Here is a 20,060-nt window from a genome sequence, read left to right on the forward strand (position 1 = left end):
AATCTAGTTTTTTTATATATAGATATATAGATATATAGATATATAGATATATATATCTATATATATACAATTGTATTAATGGCTGCCAAGTCTCCTGTACTAGATTCTGAAATCTTTCCTCATCTCTGTATGAGACCCACAGCAGATAATCTTAGGTGGTCCCAGGGGGACCCATAGCAGACGATCTCAGGTGGTCCCGGGGCGTATGAGGCGCCTGGGCTGTAAGTGGCATCAGGCTCAGGAGATAATGTTTCTGACAATTACATGACAATTTGAGAGGTAATTGTGTGTGAGACGGCGCAATGTACACACACCTCCCCTCCGAGGTTCCATCCGGGCCCAGATGTCAGCCGAAGCACCTAATGACACATAATTACCTCTCCTACCCCACCTGATCCTCAGTGTGACACCGGGGAGGCCTCATCATAGGACTGAGCATTCCCCCCGGCTCTGTGTGTGTGGCAAAGGAGAGATGGAAACTCTACGCTCCCTGCGGACAGGACGCAGGTTCAGTCTCTGCCAGCAAATAGGCCGTCATTATATTCTATGAAATTAGCTTCTCCCGGGAGGGACTGCGGCTGAAAATTATTATTTTTGTCTTATTAACAAGAAAATGATTCATTGTTAACTATATGTATTATATATCTGTATATACACAGAGAAAAACAGTAATTTTTTTATGTTATTTTTATTTTTTTATTATTATTACTTTATTATGATTATTATTATTGGTATTGGTTTTTTTTTTTCAATAACTCTCCCACTTCCACATAATATTTGTACTCATTCCTTACAATTAGTGCCTTTTGTATAACTCCCTCCCATTAGATTGTAAGCTCTCATGAGCAGGGCCCTCCTAAACTTCCTGTATTGTATTGAATTGTATTGTAAGTGTACTGTCTCACTCCACTGTCAGTCAGGAAGCCCAGTGACTCCACTGTCAGTCAAAGGATTGGATGGCTCCACTGCCAGTCAGTAGACTGGATGGATACACTGTCAGTCAAGGGACTGGATGACTTTACTGTCAGTCAGGGACTGCTTGACTCTATTGTCAGTCAGGAAGCCATGTGACTCCACTGTCAGTCAGGTGGCTGGGTGACTCCGTTTTCAGGCAGATAGGCCAGATAACCCTATAGGGCACTTGGTAAGTCAGCTGTCAGTGAAAAGGCCCGGTGAGTCCACTGTCAGTCAGAAGTCCAAGTAACACCACTGTCAGTAAAGGGAATGGATGACTCCACTGTCAGTCAGGGGAATGGATGACTCCACTGTCAGTCATGGGACTGGATTACTTCACTGTCAGTCGTGGGACTGGATTACTCCACTGTCAGTCATGGGACTGAATGCCTCCACTGTCAGTCAGGGGAATGGATGACTCCACTGTCAGTCATGGGACTGGATTACTTCACTGTCAGTCGTGGGACTGGATTACTCCACTGTCAGTCATGGGACTGAATGCCTCCACTGTCAGTCAGGGGAATGGATGACTCCACTGTCAGTCAAGGGACTGGATCACTCCACTGTCAGTCAAGGGACTGGATCACTCCACTGTCAGTCAAGGGACTGGATCAATCCACTGTCAGGGGAATGGATGACTCCACTGTCAGGGGAATGGATGACTCTACTGTCAGTAAAGGGAATGGATGACTCCACTGTCAGGGGAATGGATGACTCTACTGTCAGTCAGGGGAATGGATGACTCAACTGTCAGTAGGGGGAATGGATGACTCCACTGTCAGTCATGGGGCTGGATCACTCCACTGTCAGGGGAATGGATGACTCCACTGTCAGTCAGGGGACTGGATGACTCTACTGTCAGTCAGGAAGCCAAGTGACTCCATTGTCAGTCAAAGGATTGGATGACTCCACTGCCAGTCAGTAGACTGGATGGATCCACTGTCAGTCAAGAGACTGTTTGACTCCACTGTCAGTCAGGTTACTGGGTGAATCCATTGTCAGGCTGGTGAGTCAGCTCTTAGTGAAAGGGCCAGGTGACTGCACTGTCAGTGAGAAGTCCAAGTAACTTAACTGTCAGGGAACTGGATGACTCTGCTGTCAGGCAGGAAGCCAGGGGATTCTACTGTCAGTCAGGGGACTGCTTGACTCTATTGTCAGTCAGGAAGCCATGTGACTCCACTGTCAGTCAGGTGGCTGGGTGACTCCATTTTCAGGCAGATAGGCTAGATAACCCTATAGGGCACTTGGTAAGTCAGCTGTCAGTGAAAAGGTCAGGTGAGTCCACTGTCAATCAGAAGTCCAAATAACACCACTGTCAGTCAAGGGACTGGATGATTCCGCTGTCAGTGAGGAAACCAGGTGACTTTAGTGTCAATCAGGGGAAATGGTGACTCCACTGTCAGGCACATGGGCCAGATAACCCTATAGGGCACTTGGTAAGTCAGCTGTCAGTGTAAAGGCCAGGTGAGTCCACTGTCAATCAGGGGACTGGGTGACTCCACTGTCAGTCAAGGGATTGAATGACTCCATTGTCAGTCAGGAAGCAAAGTGACTCCACTGTCAGTCAGGAAGTAAGGTGACTTCTGTCAATCAGGTGACCGGGAGACTCCATTGTCAGGCAGATGGGTCAGATAACCCAGCAGGGCGCTTGGTGAGTCTGTGAAAAGGTCAGGGAGTCAGTCAGGCCACTGTCTATCAGGAGGACAGGTGAGTCACCTATCAGTCGAGAGGTCAGGTGAGATCTGCCGCAGTCTCTTCAACAAGCCACCCTCAGAAGAAGTAGGGAAATTGAAGAAACAAGGTCTCAGTGTGATTCCAGGAGATCCTTTGACTGTAGTACATTGAAGTGTTTTTGGATGACATTGCAATATCTTTGATCTTGTGCCTGTGGAGCCTAATCTATAGATTGCTTTGGGGCAGTCTGTTGATACAGGAGGCCCTCGGTAGATGACCTCATAGAAGTCCATGAAGATCAACAGCACAAGCGTCCATCAGCATGCATAGATCGTGGCCATGGCTGGGAAATTCGAATAAGTATGCATTTAGGGTGGAGATGGGGGGGTGGGGGCAATTTTTAAAAAGGGGCCTAAGCAGTTATCATAATTGCATTTTATATACAAAGAACCTATATGAAGAAGGTCAGCAAAGGCAATTTCTATTCTTCAGTCAAGGTTTCCCTAAATGCTTTAAAAGTGAACTCCAAATATAAAGCATTATGAATACTTATATTAGTCCAGCCTGGTCCAATGTAATTATGCAAATTATATACCTGGTCGGCCCACAGGGATCCTGTAAACCACAGGGGGGTCACTCACTCGGTATAATCGGCCATTCAGAAGACGTTCTTCGATCGTCAAGGGACAGATTTTGACGTCACCATTTGAAAATGGTGATTGTCTGCAACTCCAGCCACATTCTTCTCTATCAACTATCGGCGGTGGAGCCGGAACGGCCACCCCAGGGCTCAAAGATGGGGGGTCCCGCCGCCCACTGACAGTTTAGGACTGGGCCGGGAGAAGGATGGAGTTCAGGGGGCCCAGCAGTGGAGATGGTCAGCCAGATGGCCGACGGAGACGCTCTGCTGATGGAAGAGGCCGGGGGCCAGCATCGCCGATGTGGTGGAGTGCACGCAGAGCCACTACAGATGTCCACATGTCTGGTGAGATCAATTTTGCTTTGGGGACATGTATTCTCAGAACACATGTTCCGAAACTAGCAGAATACATGTCCCCAAAGCAGAAAACATGTCCCCAAAGCAGAATACTATTCTACCATAGGGGCATGTGTTCTGCTTTGGAGACATGTATTCTGCTTTTGGGGACGTGTTCTGCTTTGGGGGCATGTGTTCTGCTTTGGGGACACATATTCAGTTCTGGTGACATCTGTATTTAGCCCTGGTGTGAAACTGCCCTAAAATCATCGGTCTGTGTTGTTTTAGAAAAAATTTCACATGTCACTTTAAGAAAAAGTATCGGTAATCAGTATTGGCAACTACCTGAGGGCAAGTGCTTGTACTTGGTCTTAAAAAAGTGGTATGAGGACATCCCTAATCCTAAACTATTTCAGCATCTCTCTACTATTGGTGATTGGCACCTAGCGTGTGGTATGATGCCCTTGGTATGTTGCGTTGCCATTCATTTGAATGGCACCCTAACACTCCTCCTAGCATTGCGGTGTAGTGAGAAAAAGTAACCCGTGCACTATTTTGTTCCCCCAGCACACTGCATGATATTGCGGTACCACACGTTGCACTGGGTTGCCGTACATGGCCGCCTGTAGATGCATTAGAATGTCATTCAAATAAACGCAATAGCGTTTGTTAAACGTATCATGCTTTGTCTATAATACTTTATAATACTTCATCCCTGGAATTCAGCTTTAAATTTACAAGTGTATCCCATGTATTGTATGTGTTGTTCTCAGCGCTGGCATTCATTAGCATTAAGAGAGCTCCCTCTGGTGGTCACAGTCAGCGCTGTCACATTTAACACCAGGAGTATGTTTTAGTTCTTCATCATTGCCATCGATTATCTTTCTTTCCCATTTTCTACAAGTCTTCATTTTGCTGTGTCTGTCTGGCCCTGTCCACTTCTTCACATATTACAGACCGTGATATATAAGTATATGATATAAGTGAACCTGTACCACTGTGTGTGCAAGACGAGGACTGAACTTCTCCAACAGTTTTAAGCACGACAACACTTTCCTTCCTATTATGTTATGTAACACTTTCCTTCCTATTATGGGTCCCATCAGCTTCATGAAAGACGGATAGCATGTGCAGGAGTCTAAAGACCAGTCTAAGGTTCAGCCCCTACCCAAACAATGCCAGAATTAGGGGAAATTGTTAAAGCTCAACATTGAGTCCAGGCCTTCATCAGTTGAACACACCTCTGTAGAAAGTGGTGATGATGTGATGATGTCAGTGCCACCGTCCACAGGTCCATTGCACCCTGCATTCACAGTAGGGATGCACTGATAGCAATACTAGTATTGGTGCCGATACCGAGTATTTGGGCAAGTACGAATGCTCCCGATGCCTATCCCATTACTAGAACTTCGGTATCAGCTTTTCTGATTGGCCAAGAAGCCACCTGAAAGCATGGAGCTGGCTTCCTGGCCAATCAGGAAGCCAGGGCGTGGGGGGCGGATAATGTCTTGCCCCCCACCTTCCTGATTGGCCCGGAAAGCTGATTAGCCGAGAAGCCATCTCCCTGCTCCCTCGTCAACAGGTGACGAGGGAGCATGGAGCCAGCTTTCTGGCCAATCAGGAAGCCAAGGAATGTGTAATGACTCGCCGCACCAGCTTCCTGATTGGTCGGGAAGCTGGCCAATCAGGAAGCCAGGCGGCTAATCATTACCTGAAAGCCGTCTCCATGCTCCCTTGTCACCTGGTGATGAGGGAACGGGGAGATGGCTTCTCGGCTAATTGGGAAGCTGGGTGGCGAGTCATTACACGCCTTGGGACCTCCGGTTTCGGTATTTCGTATCAGCGAGTAGCTAAAAGAAATTATCGTTACTCATACTTGATACAGAAAAAATTGTATCAGTGTATCCCTAATTCACAGTATTGTCCCCAGTCTTCAGGGTGGAGTGACACTGGGCTTTACCAGTTTGATGTGAAGGAGCTCAAGTGGCCTACACAGAGTCTTGACCTCAACCCTACTGAACATCTTTGGGATGAATTGAAACGCTGGTGGTGAGCCAAGACTTCTCAACCAACATCAGTACCTGACCTCACAAACGGGACAAATGCCCACAGTCATCCTCCAAAAGTTTGTGGCAAGTCTCTTTAGGGGATTGGGGGTTGGTGAAGGAGAAGGGGGTGTTGAGTGAGGACTCCATATTAATGGCCATGGCTTTAGAATGAAATGCCCAACAAGTTCATATAGGTGTGATGGTCAGGTGTTCACCAACATATAGCGTATCTGGAACACACCAGAACATGTCATGTAAGGGCATAATAAAGAGACCCTGTCACCAAATTTTTTTCAGGTAAAAGCACAGAAAAAGCAAGTGTTTCAAATGCTTACTTGCAGTTTGTATTTTCTTTCCATATATAGCTTTTTCTTCACTTGCAATGTGCCGTTGAACCTAGAAAATGTGACAACACCAGCAAGAGTCAATGTCCAAGCACAGCCCCCCCTCTCTCCTGACACGTAATAGCCCACTCTTCTTCTGGGAGTGTCTAAGTACTCTTTGTGCTGGCCCAGCTCCGCCGTCCTTCCCCTCACCCCCCTACATAACCTTGTATGCAGCTGCCAGGAGAGGTGCTATAGTATAGATATTGATTGACAGCTTTGAGTCTGCTGGGGTGACTGACATCTCATTCATGATGGCGGGAACCCAGCAGCAGTCTCAGGGCTTTTGGATGTCTACACAAGGGAGGCTTTTACAGGTAAATAACATGACAAAAAAAAATAGACGTATATATTCCAATGGAACATTTTGTGTTAAAATAAATGGTCTTGTAGCCCACCAAGTGGCCGCACAGCCTAGGCATTGGCCACGCCACAGGCTGTCCCTCTGTCTCCCACCAGTGGACTGGAGAGTGCAGAAAGTAAGCAGGAAGTGTCCTCAGTGCAGTATGGGTTTCGGCCATTTTGTTGGAGACCAGGAAAGGAGAGCAGGGCTGTGATTGGCAGCACTTTAAGCTTTGCTAAAGGTGGAAGTGTGCAGCCAGGATTCAAGCCTGGGGACAGAGAGCCGTAGTCAGGGTCTCAGCACTATAGATAGGCCATACTGTTTTCTCAAATTTGGTCTTAAGAGTGTTTGCATTAAGTGGTAGATATTGTGCTCACCCTGTCATTGTCACACTTTTGTAATAGAGCAGCGGTAGCCAAACGTCGGCCCTCCAGCTGTGGTAAAAGCTGTGGATGCATCTCTCTCCGGGAGTCATGTCTGTGACTGTGAGAATCTTGCAATGCCTCATGGGATTTGGTAGTTTCACCAAAGCTGGGGGTCCGGAGTTTGGCTACCCCTGTAATAGAACTTCCTTTTGTAGGGCTTTTCTTTTTAAATAAAGTCCCTATCATTAATGCCACCCTGAAAGCTAGGGGGGGGGGGCTGGTGCTGGTGGAGAGTGATGCTGCTGTAGCGCTCACCCCCAAAGGAGCCGCTGAATGATCGGGTCTTCCAATAGCCTGTCTAGGGATTTCTAAAACACATGGCTGTAATAGCACTTACCACATCCAGTGGCGACCGACAAAGTGAAGTCCAGGCAATAGATCCAAGCTGATTCTCTTTATTGCTGAACTCCAGGGAAAGAGGGTCAGGTACATACAAGATAAGGTAGACTCCTAGTACTTGAAATAGAGCATAGTAACTGCTGCCATCACAGACTTGGACCTTTAAGCTGTACCGGCAATCTGTGGGGAGAACTTCTGGCAAGCAGTACTTTCAAGGTTCTTGTCTATGTTCAACTCCAACATAAGTGGCTGACCACTGGACCTCCAGACTCAGGCCCCAGTGTCCAGGCTTAGGCCTAGCCCATTCTGTCTCTCAGCAGCAGGCATCCTGCCCCCAGGAAGGCCCTGGGGGAGGGAAGAGACTGTTTCATCAGCCACACTCAACATTTATATCTTCTCCCAGCATGCATCACTGCTACTGCCCTACAGTGATTGGCTGGGAGACATAAATGACCATAGCAATCCTTATTGGCTGTTCTGCTCTGTGTGGTACCACACTCAACAGCAGGCAGGTACAGACTACTTGTCGGGTCCCGGTTCGTAGACCATGTCGGGTCCCGGTCCGTAGGCCAGGGCAGGTCCCGATCCAGGCTCCTGTGCGGGCACGCGCACGAAGGGGACGTCCGCCGGCGCTTCCAGGCCGCGCAGGCGCAGACGTTAGACGACCCGGCGGGGTCACGCGGCGTGACGTCACCACGCGGATACGTTCCGGTGACGTCATCGCGCCGGCGCATGCGCAATAGGCCATCCCTGGGCTATATAAGGCGCATCTGATCAGTCGTTCAGTGCTGAGTGATCTTCAGCCTGTATGGATGTCATTGTCTTGCTCCTGTCTTTTCAGAGAAACCTGTGATCTGGCTTACTCCTGACGATTCTCTTGCTTAATCCTTGTACTGCCTATGCCCGCCTGTTATCGACCCTGCTTGCCTTTGACGACTCTTCTGGATTACCCTCGGTACTGCCTTTGCCCGCCTGTTGCCAACCCGGCTTGTTCCTGACGATCCCTTGGACTTCCCCAGTACCGCTCGTGCTGCCTGTGCTGGATCCAGTTTGCCTCCTGACCTCCCCGTTGGGCAACTTGACGGCTAACTGCCCTATCAGGTCTCCACTCCTCCGAAGCAACCCGGAGTCAACACCCGGCACCCGTGCACCCCCTGCCTGCGCACACTGTTTGTCAACCCCAGTGGTCGCAGACGGGGTTGCAAGGGAGGACCTACTCGTCAACTCGGACCCACAACCTTAGCCCTAACACTACTAGACTACAGATATATTTTAGCACTCCTATTAGCAGGGTGCTACACTGCCCAGAGCCAGTGGCGTGACTGGTTGCCGGGAGGGGGCAAAAAAGAATGTTAGGAGCTGGGCGGAGAGATGTGCATGGCCCTTGCAAACATTGTGCAGCAGAGTGGCCATGCCATTCTACCTGCCTTTCCCCTACATGACCCAAAGAGATGCCGCCTGAGTCAACAGCCTCAGAGCGCCTTATTATAGGGACGGTCCTGTGTGTTGGTGAGCGCATGGTTCAGTCCAGGGCGGGTCACCACTAGGGGATGGTAGAAGGACCTATCTATTCAGCATCTTCCTGAGGAACCAGCTTTCCCAATCCAGAAAGGAAATTGTACCGTCCGACTGTAACATGTGTGACAAGTAAAAAGTGAACCTATGGTTTGCCTGTGCAGGTCAAAGAAGTAAGTTCACTTTAATGCTGTCCACCCCGTCCAGCCCCCTTTTCCAGCAACAAATAGTCATCTTTCCTTTGCTTCCCCTCTGCTTCATATGTCTACAATGGAGGGATTTGAAGAATTCACCGAATCTCTGATGACGTTTCCCAACTCTCAAATCAAACTGTGTTTATACATTTCTTTTTCCTCTCATTTTCTTCTTTGGAAAGTCCCAGGTGCCTCTTCGCTCCTCCGGGGGTAAAGATATTTAAATACTCTTCCAGTCAGCTATATTTCAAGCATTTAGCTGCAAAGCTGCTGGATATAAAACCAATATAAAACTATGGAGTTGTAAAGCAGAACTGGTAGAACCGGCACCGAATAAATTCTGACCGACCAGTTTTGGAAATTAGAAAATCGTTTTCCACCTTCCTCTTACTTTGATTCTCATCAGAGCATGTCACCTGTGGCAGTAAGCTTGTGCCTTCTTTTCCACCATCTCATCCATGTGAAAACTGAGTGTGTCCTGCACCATCAGGGGGTGACCGGGTATGTACAGAAGGCCGATATTCTTATCGGTGGGGTCTTTCCTCTGCACCTAAATCCCGGGACAGAACCAGAAACCTTCAGGACACCACCAAGCCTTCACTCGTGCCAACAGTGAGTATATAAAGGGTACCTAGATCTTAATATAAGGATAGGTAGAAGTCAGACACCAGTCAGTTCAAATGAGCAACTTTGATTATAGAGATGGGAAAAGCTTGCGTTCAGTGACCACAATAGATTAACAAATGTAGATGCCAACCGAAGAAAATTAGGCAGATTCACAACCTGGCTACTGAAATTTTCCCACTACAGCATTTTAAAAGAACCTTTCCTGAGAGGGAGTACAGTCATGTAGGGGATCCCACTGCACCCCTGACTGAAAATGCCCCAACTTCCAATGGGGGGGGTGCTGAAATGACAGCGGATGGCACCGCTGGATCAAATAAAAAAAACAGTAAGTCACCAGCACTCCAAAGGTTCTCCAAGCAAAGTGTGGCGGAGTAGCTGCATCCAAGCCTTACATCACCAAGTGCAATGCAAGGCGTGGGATGCCGTGGTGTAAAGCACGCCGCCACTGGACTCTAGAGAAGTGGAGACGTGTTCTCTGGAGTGACCAATCACGCTTCTCTGTCTGGCAATCCGACGGACGTGTCTGGGTTTGGCGGTTGCCAGGAGAACGGTACTTGCCTGACTGCATTGTGCCAAGTGTAAAGTGTGGTGGAGGGGGGATTATGGTGGGGGGTTGTTTTTCAGGGGCAGGGCTTGGCCCCTTAGTTCCAGTGAAGGGAACTCTAAAGGCATCAGCATACCAAGACATTTTGGACAATTTCATAATGACGTTGGCAGTGGTCCTGCACTGATTACAGTCCCAGCTGGATGACATCAACTTGAGGAACGGCAGAAAGACCAGTCAGAGACCAGCATACAGAGTTGACTTCAGCAGACCGGTCATCAGAATTGGAGGGGTGATGGATCACGGGAGGATCACACAGAGTACAAAGCAAGAAAAACTGAGATATGTCAGACGCACTACCCCTGTATGGAATGATTGGTGGAAACTGTGGATACCGGTGGTAGGTGTGCGAGCTCCTAAAACAGGCAGAGGTGTCCTGTATGGTACCATGGAGAAAAAAGCAAAAAGGAGCACTACAACCTAACACAGTGACCGGTATATGAAGATGAATATGTGACAATTTAATAAATGTTCTAAATGGATATGGCAATCCAATGGTAATCCAATAGTGAAAATGGCTCGCATCAAGTGAGTGCCGTTTTTACTATTGGATTACCATTGGATTGCCATATCCATTTAGAACATTTATTAAATTGTCACATATTCATCTTCATATACCGGTCACTGTGTTAGGTTGTAGCGCTCCTTTTTGCTTTTTTCACGCAGGTTACAGTAGATATTACAAGGTCTAAGGTCACTTACTTTAAATAAAACATAGACTTTTATAGGTTACTATGGAGTGACTTTTATTATGGTTTTTATTTAGTTCACTCACAATGAGGACATGCCTGTGGTTTCCTTAAGCTGACTGTGCTGGGTGACATTACTGCTCAACGGATGTGGCCAACCAAACACTCACTGAAAACAAATGCTGGAACTTCACGCCGTGTATTTGATTTTGAAAATGAGATTGTGGAAAGTTAATATACAACTCTACAGGCTGCATATAGAACAAACACCAACATATATAGCACACAAATGTCAGGGACACTGGTCATAACACATCGAATGTGGGTGAGAAGCCAATTAGCCAATTACTAGGAGGTTCATGGTCAGTGCTGCATGCTGGTGGAGGACATAAATATTCAGGGCTTGTGAGTGTCTTTTTCCCCCCTGGGCCTCCTGACTGGGGGTGGGTGTGTGATGTGAGTTGCTGTCTAACCAGGGCTGCAGCCTGCATGTGGTCAGGTATGGACCCAGTCTGGGATGGAGAACTGGGGAGGACCTTCATCTGCTGAAGGTACCAGAGAAGCCAGAATAAGCTTGGACCTTGCAGGAAGTCTGGTGTCTCACCTAGGGAGTTAGGTGCTATGTCTGCTGCCCAGCTAAGGTTTTTCAATACACAGTGTTACTGCAATCAGTTGAAAGGCCCTCTGCACTGTGAAGCTGGGAAGTGGTCAGCAAGTCTAGAGTTCTGTACTGTCTTAGATGTCTGCAGCCCTTATCTCCTATGACTTGCTTGTGAAATAAAATCTTTAAGAGTCCTTAAAGTGTCTGGCGCCCAACTTTACATTCGCATCTCACAACCAGCTAAAGACTCATACCTTCTGTGATGTGGCTACTAGACATTTAGTGATGGCCGAGGCTGTAGACAACCTGGCTGGAATTATAGTGGCAGTTATCTGGTTAATTCCAGGTGTCTAGCCTTGCCTGTACCCCCCTGGGCGGAGTGTGACTCTGTCATATTGTGGGACAGCCAATGAGAGGCACTGTAGTGTATGTACAGTTCAGCAGCCAATCACTGGGTTTCTCTCAGGCAGTGGTGCATGCTGGGATAGGGTACATATGCTGGAGGGAATTGCCATGTGCTCAGACTAGCCGGGACCAGCCATGGATTAGGGCTGGGTGCTGTTCAGCCTGCCAGCCAGTCTAGGCCTGGGGGTGGGCATGAGCTGGTGTGAGGGAAAGGTTTCCCTGAGGCCTCCAACATGGAGGAGGCCAGCGTTGCTGTAAGAAGAAGAGACCCAGTACCAATGATGGCTCTTGAAGTATCCTGGAATTTGGAGGACTTCAGGAGTATGTCGGTGTCTTTCCTGATGCAAATCTGTGTTCTTGCTTGCTCATCTGCTACATCAGTCACCATCCGATGCCTCCCAAGTGGATCTACACTGATATGCTAACAAGGTCTGGTGGGTCAAGGTCTCTTGTCGGTTACCCTGGAAGCTTAGAACCCCCATATCCTCTCTCCCCATTGAAGATGTTCAATAAACCGTTATTCAGCATTATACTACTGGAGTGGACATCAGTCCAGTCATTCAGCAGCTCCCTCGGGGGTGAGCGCTACAAATGTCAGGCCACCCTGCCTCTGAAGTCCCACACATGCTCCTAGAGGTCAGGGGGGTGCTACAGTCATAATGAAAAAGACACAGGGCCCTTCTCCACAGCCTTCCTTTGTCTCCTCCCACATCTAAAGCTGCTTCTGAAAGATCTTATAAGGTCAGGGATTTAAAGCAATTGATGTGTTATATATTTTCCTGATAACTTCCTCCTTCTCCCCCCTACCAGGTTCAGTTTTCGTTCCTTCCGCTGGGTTCTGGCGTTCCTCTTTGCCGTGGAGGAAGTGAACCGCACTCCTGAAGTGCTAACAAATTTGACGCTGGGGGCAGCAGTGATGGACTCTTGCACCGATGCAGCAGTAGCCCTAAGGGGAGCGGCATGGCTTCTCTCTGGGGGTTCTGAAGGGCCGTTAAGTTATCGCTGTTGGGGCCCACCACCATTGCTGTCCGCCGTGCTCGGAGACGCAGGGGAAGACTCAGCGCTCAGTCTGGCCGGTGTGTTTGGACTCCATAATTACCCTCAGGTATGGCGTCGCTGGCAGCATCCTAAAATGTATGTCGAGCCAAAAACCTTTCTTTCTAGTTTTGGTTAGCAAGGGAAGGATTGGAACCCCTGTAGGATTTTCATTGCTATCCGTGGCTCTGTTAGAGAAATGTTCCCTCACTTCCTGTCCTGGCCACCAGAGAGATGAGTATATTACCTCTTCCATTTCAGGAATGTATTGATTTGATGTCTTTAGAGCTTAAAGTAAAGCGGATGAGAAGCTAAGGCTTATTACATGGGCTTTTGTAGGACTGCAGCCTCTTATCACATATCTCTGTCCTAAGTTTGTAAGTTATTTTTGTCTGCAGCAAAGTGCTTAAAATGGGAAATATTCACACCAATAAGCAGCTATTTCCTTCCCTAGAGATTGGTGACCACAACCTGCTGCCTATGTGCAGGGTGACCGTCACCTCGCCACCCCTTGGGGTTAGCGCTAGTGGTGTCAGCACCACCTGGGTTGGGACTACAAGTGGCAGCAAAGTTGGAGAACCATAGCCACATATGCTGGTGGGGCAGCTTCTCTAGCTCTCCCTGGCCAGCTCACCCTGTTCTTTAGGTGTAACCATGGCAAGGGAGTTCTCTGCTCCCCCGCCAATAGTCACACTTCAGCCCACAGTTGGACCCATAGGACCACTGGTAACTCCCAAGGACTGGCCCACAGTAAGGCATGTCCCTCTCTCCAGCTGCTGCTGCTGCTGCTGCTGCTGCTGCTGCTGGCTGTTTTAGTAAACCTGTGATGACATCCCAGGATTCAAGAATAATATTTCCTCTCTTATGAGAGTTATAGAATTGTATTTGACAATATGAGGTGAAGAGGAAACCCAGGAACCACACAAGAGAATCCAAACCAGTCACTGGGAATTAGGTTTATGTAGCTTTATATCTTTTAGATATCTACACATTCTGCATACACAAATGTTAAGGTCAGAGTCAAAATATAAAGAATTTCATTAACGAGGAAGGAAATTCTGGGTTGGTGTTTACATCATAGTAGGGATGCACCGATACCGATGCTAGAATCGGTATCGGTGCCGATACCGAGTATTTGGCCGAGTACGAGTAATGCTCCAATGCCTAGCTCGGTCCCTGAACTTCTGGGTTTAGGAAGCCGAGCAGCGAGTCATTACATGCCGCCCGGCTTCCTGATTGGTCGGTAAGCCGACTCCATGCTCCCTCGTCACTTGGTGGTCAGGATCAGGACTCACTGCCTAGCTTCCTGATTGGTTGGGAAGCTGGCCAACCAGTAAGCCGGACGGCAAGTCATTACCCACCCCCTGGCTTCCTGATTGGCCAGAAAGCCGGTTTCATGCCCCCTCGTCACCTGGTGACAAGGGAGGATGGAGCCATCTTACCGGCCAATCAGAAAGCCACGTGCGTGTAATGACTCGCCGCCTAGCTTCCTGATTGGCCGAGAAGCTGGCCATTCAGGAAGCCAGGTGGCAAGTCATTACCAGCCACCCAACCTCCTGATTGGCTAGAAAGCCGGATCCATGCTTCCTCGTCAACTGGTGATGAGGGAGCGTGCAGACGGCTTCTGTGCTAATCGGGAAGCCAGGTGGCGAGTCACATCACACCACCTGGCTTCCTTAATGGGACTTCCAGTATCGGTACTCGGTATCGGCGAGTACCACTAAAAAAAATATCTGTACTCGATACCAAAAAAACAGTATCGGTGCATCCCTACGTCCAAGCCAAACAATATTAATATTGAAGATTATTGGTTTGTTAACTCTTACAGATCAGCTACTTCACTCCTCCAGCCAAGCTCAGCAATCATTTCCTGTTCCCATCAACTCTAAGTGTTGCCCCAACAGTCTCCTCACAAGCTAAAGGCTTTGCTCGGCTCCTTCAAGACTTCGGCTGGATATGGGTGGGTCTCCTCACTCAGGGAACGAGTGCTTCCACCCTGGACCAGACATTTATAGAAGAGCTGCGGGCCTCTGGCGCATGCTTAGCCTTTTGGGAAAACGTTCCTTCTTCTGCGAAAGAAATGTATCGCGTGGCAGCCATCATCAGGGGGTCAACAGCAAAGGTGGTGGTTGTCTTCTCCCTTGAAGCCTACCTGAATCCAGTTTTGTTAGAGCTGGCACACAATGGAGATCGTAAAGACAGAATTTGGATAACAGCTGATGCTTGGTCAACATCTCCGAGATTGGTAGGCTCTGGGCTCTCCCACTTTCTGAAAGGTTCTCTAGGACTTGTTCTTCGTAATGGGGCTGCTCCCGGTTTCAGAAAATTTGTATGGGAACTGCATCCTAACCAATTCAACAACCACCCATTGTTTTTGGAGTTCTGGGAGGAGGCATTTAGCTGTCGCTGGCCCCCAGGAGAGAACCGTTCATCCCTGCTTCCTCCATATAATGTTAACCTAGAACCTTCTACAACATCCGTGAACATATCATCAGCTCCTATTGCAGCTCTGAATCCTTCTTCCCTCAATAACATGTCAACATTTGCCTCACTGTCTCCATCTTCTTTAAAGCCATTATGCACAGGACTGGAGGACGCTGCTTCTCTACAGATATTCTCAGACATTAATGACCTCCGAGTGACATATAATGTCTATAAGGCAGTGAAGATGATTGCCAAAGCTCTCCAAGACATGGCTACTTGTCAGAACATGATCAGATCATTGGACACCGGTCACTGTGCAGACATTCAACATTTTCAGCCATGGCAGGTTAGGTTGTCACCAATGTGTATAGATACAGAACATATTTAAAGCTGATCTCCAGGTAAATAGCTAATTGCACAGATGAAATTCATATAAGGGAGCAGTTTTATCTGCCAAAGAAGGTGTATTATTGGCCAGCCAATTCAGAGTTACACATCCCTCTCTGGCAGGGAAGGAGACCTGATTTTTCTCTACTGGGGTTCAGTGACACTTTTAGATCTTGTCCTTCCCCTAGCCTGTGACTGGTCAGTAGACTGATGAGCTCATCTCTTTGTCATTCTGCTGTCCCCTCCTGCCAGCATGCTCCTTCTTAGTGTACGAGCACAGCAGCTGACTGGTCCCTTGTGGGCAGGGCAGCCATTAGGGGGGTACGGCTGATACTCATGTAAGGGGCCCGGGCAGCCTGGGGGGCCCGCCTGGGTCCCTTATATAACTATCGGCCGACGGTGAAGGGCGAGGAGGCGGAGGCCTGGCCCTAGCAGCACAGGGCCCCAGCATTGCCACTCTAGCGGCTTTGAGACAAGCTAGGGCCCCATCAGCGACGCTGCTCGTCTGATGTCGGACTGGCTGGAAGTGACGTCACTTCTGGCCGGTCAGGCGGCAGACGAGGCCATGTGTGCAGGTAAGAGGAGCTAGGAGGGGGCGGAGGGATGCAGCCCTGACCAGCCCACCTGATTCCCCTTCAGAGCCCATCATAGACAGTCTCAGATGGGCTGTGCAGCATCTATGATGGGCTCTGCAGGGTCACTCTCAGGTGGGTCCTGTGTCCAGTCACTAAGCCCTGCGCCCAGCACGTCACTAAGCCCTGAGTCCATCGCGTCACTAAGCCCTGCGACAAGCGGCGCGAGGGGGGCCCGGCCTAAAGCCGTGTAAGGGGCCCCAACATTTCTGATGGCTGCCCTGCTTGTGGGGATTCTCCCTCCTCCGGTATGGGAACGGTATTTTTGTTTGTATTTTGCCCAGCCATAAACTTTAATGATTTATTAATAAATAGAAAGCTGCATTCACTTGTGTATTTTATAGCTGCCTGGAGTTCAGCTTTGAAGCGTGTCTAAATCCCAAAGGTAAAATGTAATATATTGCAGTCCTTAGATGAAGTGTTAATAATTAGTTTTCTTTGTTCAGTCTTTATTTCCTCTACTTGCACCTGGTAATCCTGCACATAACACACTTCCTGTCCCTGGGTGGCTATGCTCACTCCTCCACTGTATCTATTGAGGGAGCCATATTTGTCACCCAGGCGGAACTTCAGATATGTTTGCCAATGTTTACACTGGGGTGATGGGATTCATACTTTAGAAGAAGATAAGAATGTTTTTGCTTCTTTCGTTTGCTTTGTTTAGCTTGTAGAAAAAAAAAACAAGGACATGTCATTTCAGGCAGGATCAGCAGGTATTTTCTGTACTTGCTAAAAATGTTCTGAAAAATTAGAGTGACACTAGACTCCGGAGTTACATCTTAAAAATACATTCAAGTATCTTAACTGTGACAAATCTGTACTTTCTTTGTGTATCACTCGGCTGTAGATCCTCCAATCATCTCTGAATTGGTGCTGACACTGTCCTTCCTTCTGGAGGGGGGCTACTTTTGTTCACCATGGTCCCTATGTGTGTTGTAAACCACACACCGCTCCAAGCTCGCTCCCGGCATGGACTACAATCTCAATACAAACTAGTTACCTAAACATGAGAGTATAGACCAGCAGTCGCCAAATGGTGGTCCGCGAGAAAATTTTGCCTCTGATGCCGTGCAGGCTGGGCCCTCATTGAAGCGGCATGGAGGCTCCAGGGCAACCTCTCACTGCCTCAAGCATCGGCTGTCACAAGGAATGCGCGACTCTCAGTACCGTGCGGGCTCTGCAGGAGGCGGGGCATCTCGTCAGCCCTTCAGGCTGCAGGACATAGAAAAAGTGGGGAGAAGCCAGGTAACAGTGGCTCAGTTTGGGGAAAGGGGAGGCACAGGGGTGGTTGGGGGCAGTGCTGAAGCTAGTGGGGGATGTGCCCCGGGTGCCGCAGGCAAGGCCAGTGACAGATTTGATAGGGGTGGAAACAATTAATATTATTACTGGGCTGGGGCGGGCGGCACCGCTCCATCCCTCCACCAGCACTGCCAAGAACACTTTAAGCTAAAGAAGCCACCACATCTAAGGACTGGTAAGATACATTTTTGTTGGGTTGGGTTTAGTTGGGTTTAGTTATACTTTACAGTGAACCTGTTCCCACATCATACACACTAAAGTATTTATAGTTTCCCAACAAGCGGCAAAAGTACTTTAAAACAAGCCTTCCTTTATCTCTGTAACTACAGACATTCCTCGGTTACCGACTTACCTGCTTTGCGACCACTTGCACTTACGACGGACCGCCGATCGACCTCCGACCTTACGCGTCATCGTCAGTGCGACGTGTCGCCGGCGGAAGTGACGTCCTCCGATCTTCACTGCGGGTCCCGGTAAGTATTTTCATTGCCCGATGTACAGTACACTGTTCGGTACTGTACATCTGCAACGCTATACAGTACTGTATAGAGTTCCTCACTTAACGACCAATTCGTTTAACGTCCTGGTCGTAGGAACGGAACTCGGTCGTTAAGTGAGGAATACCTGTATAAGCACTGTGGAAAAATGAATCTTCAAACCCGACCCAGGCACTGTGTTGTTCTATGGCAGGCCTCCAGGCCTCTAATAAACAAACAGATGTTTCTAAGCTGTAAAAAAAAAACTTTAGAGTCTGCTGATATCATTGAAGATCTGAGAGAATAAATCATTTGACATCAAAAGCAGCTTCAGAGGTCAGGAATGGCAGAGGTGTTGAAGGTCTTTTGTTGTTTGTCAAGAATACATGAATAGTCCATGGTCTGGACACAGGGGCACTTTCATATCAGTAAGGCCTCATTCACACTGCCGCGCGTATATACCTCGCGTACGTGCGTATTGTACCATATGCAACATATGCAAATGAATGGCTCCATACACATAGCCGCGTATGGAGCCGTATATTTGCGCAGCGTATATATGCGCAAAAACAGAATGGAACCGAGATGCGTCCGGGCAGCGTATTTCTGCGTATTTTTGCGCGTATGTGCGTACAGTTCATTAAAATTTCCATTAGGAATGATGCATTCTGGGAATGCAAATAGTGCACGCATATACGCACATACGCTCGTATATACGCACATAGACGCGTATATACGTAATATACAATTTTGCTTGCGTTGTGTGTGAATGAGGCCTTAAACTATAAGCTGCCCGTAGAATTACCATATTCGGTCATTCTTGCCTTTGGTCTTCCATTACAGCTTCTTTACTACCTTAAGAGAGTTCGGCTGAAAGGAAACATTGAAGACGACCTGTATTTCGACTCTCTTGGAAACGCTCCTGCAATTTACGACATCATTAGCTGGCAGGAGGAACTGACAGGAGAGGCCAGCTGGGTGCAAGTAGGAAGTTATGAAAGCGGTGCGGCGATGGGTCAAGATTTGTTCATCAACAAGAGCGCCATTCGATGGGGAGAACACTTCGATCAGGTAAAACACGCCTTGGGAAAAGTCCATTTGGTTTTCAGGAGAACATCATTCCAGTGCATTGTCTCACCTTGCCAAAATTTATTTTTAGCCGCCTGCTTCTGTATGTTCAGAAAATTGCTCTCCTGGATTTCGGAAGACCTCACGTCAAGATAAACCTCATTGTTGCTTTGACTGCGTGCCTTGCCCGTTGGGAGCTATCTCCAATAAAACAAGTAGGTACCTACATACTGCTCCCAAATCTTGCCGTGCTTCTGTATTGAATTACAAAACCCAAGCAATCCAGTCCCTACTGGGATGAATTGTCCCTATGGGGCAATATGTTCTACTCATTTATCCCTAATTTGACAGGTTTTAGGCAAATTCAGTAGAGATGGTGGGACTGGTTTTGGCCAAGCTCAAAGCCAAGAAGATAGGACACATCAAGAAGCTGAACTAGAGATTAGCACAAGTGTAGTATACTAACTACAAATAATGTAGTCACGCTTTGGACCTGAAAACAAGATGTAGCGCTCACCTCCGAAGGAGCCCCTGGAGGTATTGGGTCCTCCTAGCCTGTCTAGGGTTCGCAGTTCCATTGCAGCCCCAAAAGCACTTACTGATCCACCAGTGGAGACTGATAAACTGACCTCCATGCTGATGATCTTTTTCTTGCTGAAACTTTTATTTAACAACTTTGGGAGGGAGGGTTAGTGCACAGGGCACCTGTGGAGTCACTACAGGGGTGCGGCCCGCACCTGGGTGACACCATTGGAGTGCTGACACCAAAATGACTGACATTCATTTTGGTGTCACCCCCTCTGAAAAGTCAGGCACCTGCTCATGGACCGAGAGCCCGACAGTTGCTCGAGACAGTAGGGGACCCAGCGGCATACCTTATCTTGCCGGGTGAATGCTCCCTTCTCTCTCTGCCGGTGTCACTGTGGGGTGTCACCCAGTACATGCTACGGGTGACACCCTGC

At 48.3% G+C, this 20,060-nt stretch overlaps 1 protein-coding gene across 1 annotated transcript in view; it reads left to right on the forward strand.

Moving 5' to 3' along the window:
• The first annotated feature begins 9,260 nt into the window (after positions 1 to 9,260).
• Positions 9,261 to 20,060, forward strand: part of LOC108790679 (extracellular calcium-sensing receptor-like) — a 12,660-nt gene continuing 1,860 nt past the window's right edge. The window contains exons 1-6 of the mRNA XM_018560991.1: positions 9,261 to 9,463; positions 12,588 to 12,882; positions 14,641 to 15,582; positions 17,330 to 17,500; positions 18,874 to 19,101; positions 19,212 to 19,287. Of these exons, the coding sequence (XP_018416493.1) occupies positions 9,261 to 9,463; positions 12,588 to 12,882; positions 14,641 to 15,582; positions 17,330 to 17,500; positions 18,874 to 19,101; positions 19,212 to 19,287 (1,915 nt within the window). The remainder of the gene's footprint in view (positions 9,464 to 12,587; positions 12,883 to 14,640; positions 15,583 to 17,329; positions 17,501 to 18,873; positions 19,102 to 19,211; positions 19,288 to 20,060) is intronic.

This window comes from Nanorana parkeri, unplaced genomic scaffold (assembly GCF_000935625.1).
Source record: "Nanorana parkeri isolate BGI_ZX_2015 unplaced genomic scaffold, ASM93562v1 scaffold491, whole genome shotgun sequence".
Taxonomy (NCBI): Eukaryota; Metazoa; Chordata; class Amphibia; order Anura; family Dicroglossidae; genus Nanorana; species Nanorana parkeri.